The 13,701-nt window shown below is 38.8% G+C and overlaps 1 protein-coding gene across 1 annotated transcript in view; it reads right to left on the bottom strand.

Moving 5' to 3' along the window:
* Positions 1-5,795: 5,795 nt before the first annotated feature.
* Positions 5,796-13,701, bottom strand: part of MRPS28 (mitochondrial ribosomal protein S28) — a 76,882-nt gene continuing 68,976 nt past the window's right edge. Inside the window, exon 3 of the mRNA XM_032181142.1 lies at positions 5,796-5,971. Within this exon, the coding sequence (XP_032037033.1) occupies positions 5,818-5,971 (154 nt within the window). The 3' untranslated portion in view covers positions 5,796-5,817. The remainder of the gene's footprint in view (positions 5,972-13,701) is intronic.

Genomic DNA, 13,701 nt, shown 5'->3' on the forward strand with positions numbered 1-13,701 from the left:
TGCTTCGTGGTGTTCAGAAGTAGCCTCCCGTCCTCCAGTTTGTGCCCATTGCCTCTTGTCCAGACACTGGGCACCACTGAACAGGGCCTGGCTCTGTCCTCTTTGGCCCCTCCTTTCAGGTATTTAAAGACACCAGTGAGATGAGTTGCTGACTCATGTTCAATTTGGTGTCTACCAGGACCATAGGGCCTTTTCTGCAAAGCTGCTTTCCAGCCAGTTGGCCCACAGCATGTGCAGGTCCATAGGTTCCTCCTTTGGGCCTTTTTGAAGACAGGAGTTACATTTGCTTTCCTCCAGTCCTCAGGGAGTTCTTCCAGTTGCCATGATCATTCACAGACGTTCAACACGATGCCCATATACTCATCCAGGAGGCAGGTCAGGGCGTATCCAGAACTCTATTCTCTGATGTCTCCAGTTGTATGTTTTGTTAATTGGCACATTGGATTTTGGCCTTCAGCTTTGATTAGTATTGTGTTTTATTTGTATTCAGTTCAGTCATTTTTCTAGAGAAGATGACAACTCCTCTGCCTGGTGAGAGAAGTATTAAGCCCTTAATTCTCTTCTCTATGCTACTGCACCAAGACCATGAAATAACACGTAAGTTCCCGTGTGTGTCACATCTTAAATGCAAACCAGGTCTGAGGCTGAGAAGAAAAGCAAAGATACAAACTGCCCGAGCTGCTATTGTGTGACAAAGAGGCAGTTAAAAAGGAACTGCTATCTAACCAAGCAGATTGTTTCCATAGCTCCAGTATTTCTCATTAAAGATGGGAGAGAAAAAAAAAAATCAGCATTTTCCTGTCACATTTCCAAAGATGACACTGAGCACAAATATGCCTAGTTAGGACCAAATGAGGTTTTTAATGTTATACAGCTAAACCGTGTAATGCAAAATTGATTTCTTTCTTACTCTTTTAAAATAAGCCATAAGCAATTTGCTTGGTAAGCCAAACTTTTATGTTTCTCACGTGGCTTCGGGCCTATATTAACACCTTATCACTGTATTCCACCAGCAAGATAGGAAAGATGTAATTTAAATAGAGTGCCAGCTCCAGAAGTTTACCCAGAGCTGCGTGTGCCCTGGATCCCTCCATCCCCTGGCAGCGAGAATTTCGGCGGCGCGCCTGGTGCAGCGCATGGCAGACAGACAGGCTGACAGGCTCACAAATGGCCCTTTTCCTCCTCAGAGCCCGGCGCAGAGTGCTTCAGCTCCCTTCTGATCGAACAGGACACAGCCCAGGAGGAAACGAGAACACTTAGGAGTATTTAAGAACCTACTGCTCTTAGCCTAATGCAGTCACAGGAGGGATAATATTTGTTTTGGGTCACAGCCAGATGACAACGTAATAGCCTCATTTGAGCAGTCTAGACCCTTCATATGTGATAAACACTTCCCCAGAATGCATAATTTACTAAAAAACACATGTAGAGTGCATGCTTGCACCTAGCAGAAATGCTCTCTAGGCAGAACAGAAGGCTTGAAAAGCTTTCACAGCATAAGGGAATAATGATGTCAGAGAAAAACTTAAACACTAAATTGCCTCATTTATAAATGTGACAGTGTTAGGAAAAGAGGAGGAACCCAAACTTTCCAGAAGACCTTAAACAAAAGTAAAATGTTAATATTTTCTTTAGAAATGAGTTCAGTGCCAAAGCTTTGGTGGCAAGACACTAATTTGTTCTCGACAGGCAGGCCTGATTTCTTCAGCATCTCCCTTTTTCCCCATCTCATCACCTGAAGGCCTGGAATATAAAAGGGCAGACAAGCCTGGGGGATTTACCAGGTCGTGTCATACCACATCAGTCACCAAAAGAACATGTAACTATTTTCATTTTTCTTTCAAATCTACATTGTAGTAAAGCTATTTTGTTTTCCAGGTACAAATAAGATGTTTTGAAGTCCAACTCCTAAAATAAAAAGTAGAACTTTTGGAAAAAAAAAAAAAAGGCCTTCAAAACAAAACCTAAATAACAAAGAAGCCAAAGTAATGCTTCATCTAAAAACCTAACTGGCTCTAATTCAGTGTTTATGGAAGCTAACTTTGCTTATACATACATCTATGAAAACAGAAAGCACTGCATTCAGGTGTTGCATCTGGGGGGAGCAAGAAGGGGATGTGGGCTAGGGTGAAGCTCATGGGCACTTCAGTTACAGCTCTAGGAAGTGTCTGGTTAGCTAAACGTGTGGAAACATTTGGAGTTATGTATAAGTGAACACCTGTACCTGCCCACAGCTGCTTGCTGCTAAATCACAGAGCAGCCGTGGCCTGGGTAGAGATGCGGAGGCTGAGAAGGCAGCCAGCCCTTCCCTGCTGAGGATGGATTTCATGCTCTTCTCTGAGCATTGCGCATCACATCCCTGGGTGTCAATTTTACACTACACCAAGGGTGAATTACTACTGTTGCAATTTGCCATGGTTATCCAGATGTGTCATTTTGGAAATGCATGCATGATACAAAGCTGTATCTGATAGAGAGGAATGGAGAATTGAATCTCTTTAATGAAGCAGGGTCTGTGTTTTGACCCAAGAATTTTCAGAGGAAAAAAACAAACCTTAAAAACTTCTGAAAATCAAGACTCTTATAGGAAGCTCTTTTTCAGAAGCTCTGAAAAACAGATCAAGGAGAAAAGACTGAGATCTGCTAACACCACATGTCTTCACAGCTGCATATCCCAAAAAAAGAAGTTTAGTAGTTATCTTTGATCATCTGATCAGTCCTTCAGAGCAAGTCAAAATTACTAAATGTAAACACAATGTGGTCTGTAGAAAAATTCCTGATCTTGGCGGTCACATGAACTCTGCTTTTACCAGCCTCAAAAAAGAATTCTCAGCAGAATTATGTATTTATACCTACAGCTACATGACCTTAAAGCCTCAGTACATTGAATCAGCAGCATTAATTTGGTTAATATTGGTAATACATTTAGTATACTTGAGATGAGTATTCAAAGCAGGACTCCTGAGCCAGGCACGATGCCATAGAAGCTGTTGGGGTGGCTGTTACCCTTCCTTTTAGCTAGTAGAAATGACGATCCTCATACATGAAATCATAACAACCTCCAAACAAAAACTCAGATTCATGCAAGTACCCGAGCAAAGGTACATGTGAGGCCACTCAGGAATCCGAACTATGCAGATGAAGAGACTTGACTGAGCATTGATGAAGAAGAATAGGTTGTACACATGCTTGAGTGCATTTAGAAACAGTAAAAGCAAAGAGCAGGAGCAAAAAGACCATGCAGAAAGAGGGAACCCTTGGAGATAGGTAGCAGCTAGCACAAAGGGGGCTGTATTTGATGTCATTCTTCTGTGGGAATGACACTAGAAATACCTGTTTGCATTATCCATTCTTACTCTGATAAAAGATTTGAGTGAACATTGAAAATAGTCTTCTAGTCTTCTACAAGACACAGGAACATGCGACTATGCCTTCGTGGTTGTTCTGTAATAACCAACACTGCTGGTTCCTTATGTTGTATTAAGGACGCGTAGTCTACACATGTTCTTGGCATATATAGGTATAACAAATACAGAGCAATACGAACAGTCCACAACAAAGATAATTCATGATTCCCAGCTCTGTCATTGTAATTCTTCATTTGGGAGTTGTACAGAACTGAGGTGATGTGTAAGGGGATAGGCTACCCCACTAGTGTTTAAAAGCCACTTCTCTAAGGACTATCTGGAGGAAGATTTGACAAATTCAGTATCTGACACACTGTTGTGAAAGAAATCTTAACATCATAGCATGCCCTCCACCCCCAAAACAAACACATTTATTTCCTCCTAAATTGCTCTTGTTTAGGGTTGATCAAGCATATAAGGTGGGTCACCTTACAGGATTTCTCTTTGATATTTCAAATCCTTTCTGGCTCCTCTAAAAGGCCTTCTTTCCCTACTTCAGTAGCACCGTAACTCTTTACCTGGAGGTAAAAACCCAATTAATGAAATTCATGTTCAAACTCCCCTAAGTAAGATCACTGAGATGAACGAGCAATAAAGCCACAAAATCAGCTCATATTGCCTACTTCCTCTCTTGCTTGGATCCCTACTTATTTCAGAAATACGACTTCAGTTTGCAAAACTATAAAAACAACCTGTGAAAACATGTCCATTCCCTTCAGAATGATTACACATTTTCCATGTGATTCCTCCTTAGTATTTTGGGCAAATAAATACCTTATATTAAAACATTCTTCTTGACAGATCATGCATGAGATGTGTTTGGGAGACTGTAGCAGCAGATGTCTGCGCTACAACTATTTCTTGGTATTACAAACAGGCAAAGGAAGGAGTTCTGTGGTTTTCTTTTGTCAAGTTTTTCTTTTCGGGTAGGGGGATAAGGAAAATTCAAACTGCTGCGTGACAGGGGCTGTGGTCCTATGTAAAAAAAAACTTCGCTTTCCATTTTCCTTCAGTATCTTTTCAAATGAAAGAATAAAAGACAAACTTTATAGAAAGAGAAATGACAAAGATTTTGGAAAAGATCTCCAAACAGACTAAAGCTTTTGCATCCTGAATTTTGTTGACCGTAAGGATACTTGTAGAGATTGGGAGGCAAATCTGACCCACAAGCCAGCTACAATTTAACAGAATGGCTCATGGTTCCTGCTTTCTGATGCCATCTCATCCAAATATCCCTCAGATCCAGACAAGGAAAGGGGTTTAGGGACCTGTTCTCCCCTCTTCCCACATGTGACTGAAACACCAACATACCCAGCCATGAGACACAGAAGGAGCTACACCATCCTTTAGTGCCTCCATCTGTTCATGTGGCAAGCTCCAGCAGAAAGATGAAGTGTCTGTGGATTTGAGTAATACATGGTAAAGCCAGTGTGCATTTTGCAAAATTCTTAGATACAGCTAGAAAGGCATTATCACTAGACTTATGCTGCAGTCAAACAAGGTGTGCCACCTTAATAATTCTCATTTTATTCCTACCTTTTGGCAAAATATATTACAGTTAAACAGTTTTTTTTTGTCATTCGGTGGGATAAATAGCAAACCTTCCCTCAACACATCTACGAAACACTATATATAGATCACAAATGACTGTGCAGAATTCAGACTTGCATACACCAGAAACTAAAAATGCTCTCAGATATCAAATACACCATAGCATGGTTCTTTGCTTGTACATTCAAATATATTTACCTTAATTATATTTACAGAAGTCTAAGGCCTGCACTTGCCCTACTACATTGAAACAGGTCGTAGCCTTTTTTTTTTTAATTAAATTAATAACCAGAGAAAATTTACTAACGTGCATTGGAAATAGGAGCTCAAATTAAAGGAATGAAAAATCTCTATTACTTAATGCAGATGGAGATAAAAGCATGATGTATTAGAACAGAGATTCTAGACCAATATCTCCATTAAACGGTCTGCACTGTAACTTGGAAATGAGAAACCCTTATTGCCTTTCTGCATGAAGCATTGTACTGGAAGGAACACTGCAACAAAAAGCTTTGGACTTCCTCCATGGAAGTAAACTGCCTTAGATCAACATGCCTTGGGGATGGGAAGACTAACTCCGGAATTCTTTAAGCCAGAATTTGGAAACACTCAACTATTATTACCTGGAGAAGCTTAGTTAACCTTCCACATTTAATTACAAAGGCAAACGGCTAGAAAGATGGGTGAATAAAAAAAAAAAAAAAAGGTAAGAAGCAAATATGATGTGCTTATTGTCTTTTATTGATCTCACTATTTACATAACCAACCAGAAAAAAAAAACTTTTCATTTCCTTCCTGAGGGAACATTTCATTTGTTTAATTTGTCCTAGAGCACAAAATGTATTTATTTATATGAAATTTACTCCTTTTGCTTTGTTTGCTTGCTTTCCAGAAGCCCTAAAAGGACAGCATCAGCTTCCAGCAAAGTTGTATCAGTTGTTGCGCCCAAGAACCTAGATGTGAGCTCAAGGTCCAGCAGTTTCAGGCGTACTCGAGTTCCTTTCTGGTATTTGCTGTGAAGAAAAGGGGAGAAGGAGAAAAAGGTAAGTTTTGTTAAGCAACAGTCTTGCATCTTCTAATCTTCTATGGCTGTTCTCCTTTCTACAGACTGAAGTAGCAGCCCCATAAAAAACATGTTGTAATGGAACTTAAGACTGAAATATAACACATCAGCACTAAAAGACTGAACTTTGGATACAAAAACATACTAAATTCTGAGTTTCCCCAAAACATTAGTGTTTAGTTTTACATCTTTTTAAAACCATTTACTGTCATGCATATGGTATTCTTCAAACATTACTTGCCATTGAAACAGCTTCCAACAAAAGGAAAGTACTAGACAGACAAGTACTAGACAGAAAAGCTTTACACACTCAGAAGATTGAGAAACTGAATTGATATATGTTAATAACCCTGTGCAAGAATCTGCTGGGACACACTCTGTAGTACTGCAGAGCCAATCTTTGTTGATGTAATCCCATCCAAGGAAGAGCAGATAACACCAGATCCCAGTGAAGGGTAGTTATTGTATAGGAAACTGTTTGTGTCTTCCATAAGGATGTTTTACTGTATCATCTGGCATCATACACATGATTATCTGCTTGGCAACACGTCATTAAAGAGAAGGACAAGCCATTATTAGATCACTGGTGACACTGCTATTATCAAAGAAGCATAACGCCGGCTGACTGGTTTATATTCCCAACTCCGGGCCTCAGGCAAGATCACTTTTTTTGTCTTATGACCTCCTCCAAAGTGAGGTAGTATCTGCAAGTTTTTTACCATGTATTATTAAAAAGAAACCCCAGAATTGCTGTACAACACTTGTAACGAAACATTCTTCCTACAGCTTTGGGTTTTATTGTTCTACTCTTTTTTAATTTCTTTTGCCCTTTACGTTATACATGTAGAATCATAGAATATCTTGAGTTGGAAGGGACCCACAAGGATCATCAAGTCCAACTCCTGGCTCTACACAGGACAACCCCAAAATCAGACTCTATGTCTCAGAGCGTTGTCCAAACACTCCTTGAACTCCAGCAGGCTCAGTGCTGTGACCACTGCCCTGGGGAGCCTGTCCCAGTGCCCGACCACCCTCTGGGTGCAGAACCTTTCCCTAACCCCCAGCCTGACCCTCCCCTGTCCCAGCTCCATGCTGTTCCCTCGGGTCCTGTTGCTGTCCCCAGAGAGCAGAGCTCAGCGCCTGCCCCTCCACTCCCCTCCTGAGGGAGCTGCAGGCCGCCATGAGGCCTCCCCTCAGCCTGCTCTGCTCTGGGCTGGACAAACCAAGGGACCAAGATGCTAGATTGACTATGTTTTTTGGTGTTTTTTTTTCATTTTCTGACTATTCTATCTTATATTATTTTGCTTAATCCTATGTAAAATACTCAGTTATGTTATAAACAGCAAAGGAAGATCATTTGATAACTCTAAGCAAGTAGCTACACAGGATACTTCAGTGAGCGAGAGAGAGTTTCTGAAACCCAGTCCCAATTAATCCTGTGATGGTCTTCATGAATCAACACAGTGGAAATCCCAAACACTTTCTTAAAAACATGAAATTGAAAACATTTAATTGCCCAAAATATAAAGAAAAATGCTGCAGTGAAGAGTATGCCACAGGTACTAAAACCAGAGAACAGCTTATGGGGGTTGTTAGCCCAATAGCTGGAAACAATCGGTTCTGCTCCTTTTCTGTGTTTGCATTTCAAAAGAGCACGGTTACACAACTGATGATAATAATTCATGAAAGCTGACACGTGACTTTTAAGAATAATAATACAAAGGCAAAACAAAATTAAAAGACAATGTGCAAGACATTAAATATGGAAGGCATGTGTTGGGATTTGTTAGTATTACTTAAAAGAGAAAGTTCCCCAAAGAAGTCAGGATGTTTTGACATAAGGTGAATGAAGAGGAAAGCTACTCACTGCTTCCAGCAGCCAATGATGAAGAACCTTAAATGATACCTACTGGCTAGTGACTTTTAGCCATTTGGGCAAATGGGAGAAATATACAGAAAATTCTCTAGTGTGAATCCAAACTTTACCTTCTTTGACAGCTGCTGGCTAGCTGGGTTGCCTTAGCATGATCTTTGACATATCTTTGTCTTTGACATAGATTACCAGACTTTTCTGCCTTTATTTATGAGTGTAAGGAATGGATGGGGCATGAGAGAAGACCAATTAATATATATATATATATATATATATATATATATATATATATATATATATATATATATATATATATAATATATATAATATATAATATATATTTTATTTTTTTTGAGAGAAGTCAAAAGAAAAAGCAGAGAAGAAAATCTGAGAGGGAGAAATGGGCTATGGAAACAGAAAAGAGAGGGAGCAGGCAGCTTGTAACAATACAAAAAGGAGGCTTAGGAAAATACGAGGGAGGGAATAAATGGTAAAGCAGGTGACAAGAAAATATTGAAAACAGTGTAAGAAAATAGACCAGAAATGAAGGAAACTGTATACAGAGGAGAGCTGCAGAAGAGAAAAAAATCATTGAAAAATAAAGACTGCTATAATGCCTGAGTAACACCGAATTTAGAGCCGTAACCTACAACGTTCTGTGCTATTTTGAAAAAATGAAATGTTTTCAACCTAATAAAATTTAATACTAGAACTAGTGGGCTTGTGACAAGCATTAAAGACCAGTTGCCTCTCTCCTTCTTCCTCCCCACCTTCTACAGGAAAAACAGCTCTCCAATGATGTAAAGCAGAATGCTGCTGTGAAATCTCTCTTCAGAGTCCAACACTCTTCTATGCAATATTGAACTCAACGAGGTTTAAATGGAATTAGATGTCCTGTCTATATGTGAATATGTAGAATGGGGAAGATACTGAGTTATTTGCAACTGAAATACAAAATATTACTTTCATCACACAACAGCTCCTTTTGGGGTCTGGCTGCTTGACTATAAGGGTAAGTGTTGCCCATGTGAATAGATGAAACTATTTTTTTCTTATCAAACATCTAAAAGTGCTAGTCAGAATGAAGGAAGCCAATGAGAGAAATCTGCAAAACCTGTTCTTCTCACAATTAATAAATTAGATATAATTTAGAATTTTATATATTAGAAATAATTTAATAATAAATTATTGATCTCAAGCATGACTCCCCCCATTTGAGCATTATGAAGACTTTCTTGTAGTTTGCAGGGGACTGTGTAGTTTGCTGGGGACTTTGCTCAAGTTTCCAGACATTAGCATATATTTGTAATGCAAAATCCAAGGAATGGTATTTTTGTAGGAAGCACCACAATCTTAAATGTTGCTTCAGTAACTCAAAATGATTCCAGATAACTTTAATCATGCGTAACTCAATTACTAAAGAAAGTTTTCCAGTCACAGCACATCTGCTTACAGAGATCCTGAAGAACATCACTTTAAGGAGCTGACACAACTGCCAATTTGTGTGAATATAAACATTTGGTTTTGTGACAGATGTTCCCTAGAGCTAAAACACTTTAGAATAAACGAGAAGTGGAAGATGTAGGAAAAGTAGAAACACGAATACAACTTGCAGTGGTGGTCTATCCACCACATTTAGAGCAATATGAAATGATAGGTTGCTCTACGCATAGTAATCATGTTCTATCCACAAAGGTATTTATCCTTAAAACAGACAAAATTATCCTATGTTTAAAGCAGAGCTTTAAGCAGGACCCAGAAACAAAGCAGGCATTTTATTATTTTCAGAATGTCTTAGGAGACACAGAACACTAGTGGGAAAGGAAAGAAAGTATCTACTGCATTTTGCAAAAGGACTTGCTTTATTTTTAAATAACAATGCTGGTATTCAACATCATCCTATCTCATGACCATCAGCAGGAACCATTAACCTTCCCCCAACCCCCAAGCATGGTGTTTGTCAAGGGTGCACACACATTTCTTCTACCACTTCCTACTGGCAGGTAAGAGCACTAAACTCACTTTGAAGCAAACAAAAATAGTTTGGTTGACAAGGCGTAGAAATATTCTAAAAACTTAAAAAAATATTTTTAACTTTTAAAAATATTTTACAGGTAGAGTCAAACCTTTCTCCACTTCTACAGACCTTATTTATAAAACAGTCAGCAGAAGGGAGTAGCAGAATTGAATTCATGGAGGTAAGGCACCTGGGATAGATATTTCATTCAAACTCGATATTCTACAACATTTCTACACATAACACACATCCTCGTGAGAAAGCATTTCTCCTCTCTCCTTCCTCCTAACTGGCAATATCCCAGAGCACAGGTGGTCTCTGAATCCCCTTGCTATCAATTATGCTTTATCAACATCCTAACCACCTAGGAGCAGTAGCCCAATTTTATTGCACAGACATCCTTGAAAATATAAACAGACACTGGGACCTTGCAGCCAATTTTTTCTTTTCACTAATTCATCATTTCCTAACAAGAGCTATAATTTCTAACTCTGGGAATGCCAGTTGTGGTTGGAGGGACCCAGCCTTGGAGGTGGAAACCCAGCACTGCTGCTGCCAAGCCATGACCCCATACAGGGTCAGTAGAGATGTGGGCACCCACTGGAGCACCTGCCAGAAACTTTCGACTGAATTTAAGCCAAGGATCAATGGGCTACAAAAAGCTTTCTGTCATATGAACAATTACTCACAGGCTTCTCTCCATCTGTCCTCAAGTGGGCAAACTGCAGGGGACAATGGCACACCTCTTCTCAAGTGTCCATTTCCACAAGATGGCTTACAGCTAAGTTGGAGGCAACCCAAATAATTGTTTCAGTGCTCTTTGCATCATTTGGACTGTTGTGGAGAATTTGAGAAGACGCAAAACAAAAATCTGTTTTCTTCTTTGAACCACAAGTCTATACAGCCACACATCACCAATGTATTACAGTACGTAGGAGCACAGAGAAAACATACAGTACAGCTTTGTGAACACTACTTAAAGAAACTTTAAAAGCAAATAAAAAAAATAAAGTTCCATTAAAATTCCATTAAATGTAGGGCCTTTTATCTTTGCTTTTTTTTTTTTTTTTTCCTCCTGAACATACAATAAATACAGTGTATACTTCCAAACCTAAGCAACATGGAAGCTTTCTTCTGACTGACTACATCCCTTTTATTGCCATCTGGTCTTTACCCTAATCCTTTCACTTCTGCACTGGAGCTTTACATCTCGTAAAATCTTAATAAATTAAATGAAACATCACCAAACCCACAAAACTCTACAGTCAAGATTTTCAACTTGTATTTTTTACAAAGTAAGCCATTTTAATATGTCCCCTTAAAACATATGTATAAACAACAACAACAAGAAATAAGACGATGCATTTTTACATAATGAGATTGGAAAGGGAGAATATGGAATGACATATTTCAGCTCTTGCTAACTTTCAAGAAGGCTGGGGGGAAAATGTTCATTTTTTAAATTATAAGTCATTTCAGGCTCCAGCAAAAGGTTTACCAAAGGAGTTAACTTAGAAAGCAATGAGCATGTAAAAATGAGGAGGCTATAACTAAAAATGTTTTTTGATCCTAATTATACCATTTGCTACCATGAAAATGGGACACTAGCTTTGCAGGTGTGCAATTTCACATGTCAAGGAAGCATCCTCATTACTAAATGGCATGAAGAATTTTATTCAAACTCTAAATTACAGGTGCAAACATTAAAGCGTTTTGTCAAACTATCCAATGTTTAATGCTGCATGTGATCACAAATTAGCAAGCAGTCCTTTTTCTATTAAAACTACACAAGTTATTATTTTAAAGTTCAAAGTAATAAACCTTTCATTTTTGGGGACAGTGCTTCAAAAAGAATAAAATTGCAGAAATTTTTGAGCCTCACCAGGTCTTGCCTAGTATTTCTCACTCATTTTAAAAATTCACTCACACATATCCTCTATTTCATATCATAAAAATACAGGGCTGCAGTTTTGAAAGACAAAAGGAGTATGTTAGCTTATATTCCTTCTATTTCATTACTGTTTTTCCATTTTCACTGTGTTGGTTTTTTTTTGGAACAGTAAGTGGTGAAATTCAAAGATAAATCCAGGGCATGCTACAACCATCCTCACCCACCGTTCGTTCCTCCACACCATCCATCCGACCCCTTGTAAGCCTGCCCCTCTGAAGGGAACAGGAAGGCAGCTATAAAACCTGGTTTTGCATTCCTATGCTACGGGCATGATTAAAAGAAATTTAATTTGATTATTTTACATTTTTGCATTTTGCATCTTTTTTTTTTTTTTTTTAACATCTCCCAACACATTCTAATGATGGCTTTCCAAAACGGAAATCAAAGGAATCTCTAAATTATCTTCTACACAAAATATATTAATATAAAACACTCCAAGACAGAGCTAGAGTTGAACCACAGCGCTCCCGAAGAATGCTATAAGAAGCTTTAAAATCTTTCATTTTCATACTATCAGAACTTCAAAATGTGTTTTCAGATCTATTAGTCAAGAGGTTTTGTTTCTGTGACCTTCAAGTTCATCAAGTCCAACTACCACCTAACACTACCAAGCCCACCACTAAACCACGACCACGTCTCTCAATGCCACATCTCTTAAATTCCTCCAGGGATGGGCACTCCACCACTCCCTCGGGCAGCATGTTCCAATGCAAAAAACACCCTTTCTGTGATTTTTTTTTTTTCCTGATATCCAATTTAAACCTCCCTGGTGCAACTTGAGGCCATTTTCTTGCAACCTATCACTTGCCACCTGAGAAAAGCGACCACCACCCTCCTCACTGCAAAACAAAATTCTTGTTCAGAAATATGAATGAAACAAAAATTACCAAACTGCTTGCAAGGCAAAGGCAGCACAGTTTTACAGAGCAATTTACAGCTTGGTACAGTGGCTTGTTGGGGCAAAAAGGTCCCAAATTAGCTTCATATGTATGCACAAGGTTGCAGAAAGTGAATGTAGAGAGGTAGTATGAGCTCTGCCTTGAGCAGAGCACGAGATGGTACAATACCAATGTATAGTATCTTGCTGCCTACCTTTCCTTAAGGGCTACTAAAGACAGGACAAAGAATGCGTAGAAAACTAAATAACCACTTAGAGATCTTGACCTGTTAAGTTATTAGAAAGATTGAAGATTTCCTTTACTGAAGGAAAATACTGGTATTAAAACATGCTTAAATCTATCTGGGAAAAATACATATAACTGCAGGAAACTGAGGTCAAACAAATGCAAACTAGAATCACTACTTTATCAATAATATTGATACATGGGGAATAATAAATACATGGGGAAAACAAAAATAAAAACAAGCAAAAAAAACACACAAAACAAGGAAGCTATTCAGCCCCTGATGGCTTCAGCCAACGAGATGCCAAAACAAATGCTTTACATCGGTTCAGGGCAACCTGCTGAAATGTAACATCTTGTGATGCAGTGAAGTCCAGAGAGATAACCTGAGGGTCTCCTTTGGCTTAAATTCCATTCACATGTGATTCATCATCACAACAGCCAGTCATTCAAAAGAAGGATGGACTCTCAACATAGGATTTTCAAAGCATCCCTGTTTTCTTCAAATAAACATTTCACAAAAATGTTCCGAGGTTGCTGCAGATATTCCGTCTGAAAATACAACCTTTCTTCCTGTGATTCACCAGCCCACTGCCACTTCATGTGTTTGTTTTTTTTTTTCCCAGTCTTTGTTTTCAACTTTCCTTGAACTAAGCGAGAAAGCATGCCCTCATTTCTACTGAACGTTTACTTTTTTGTGACACCTGATTAGTAT

This window comes from Aythya fuligula, chromosome 2, assembly GCF_009819795.1.
Source record: "Aythya fuligula isolate bAytFul2 chromosome 2, bAytFul2.pri, whole genome shotgun sequence".
Taxonomy (NCBI): domain Eukaryota; kingdom Metazoa; phylum Chordata; class Aves; order Anseriformes; family Anatidae; genus Aythya; species Aythya fuligula.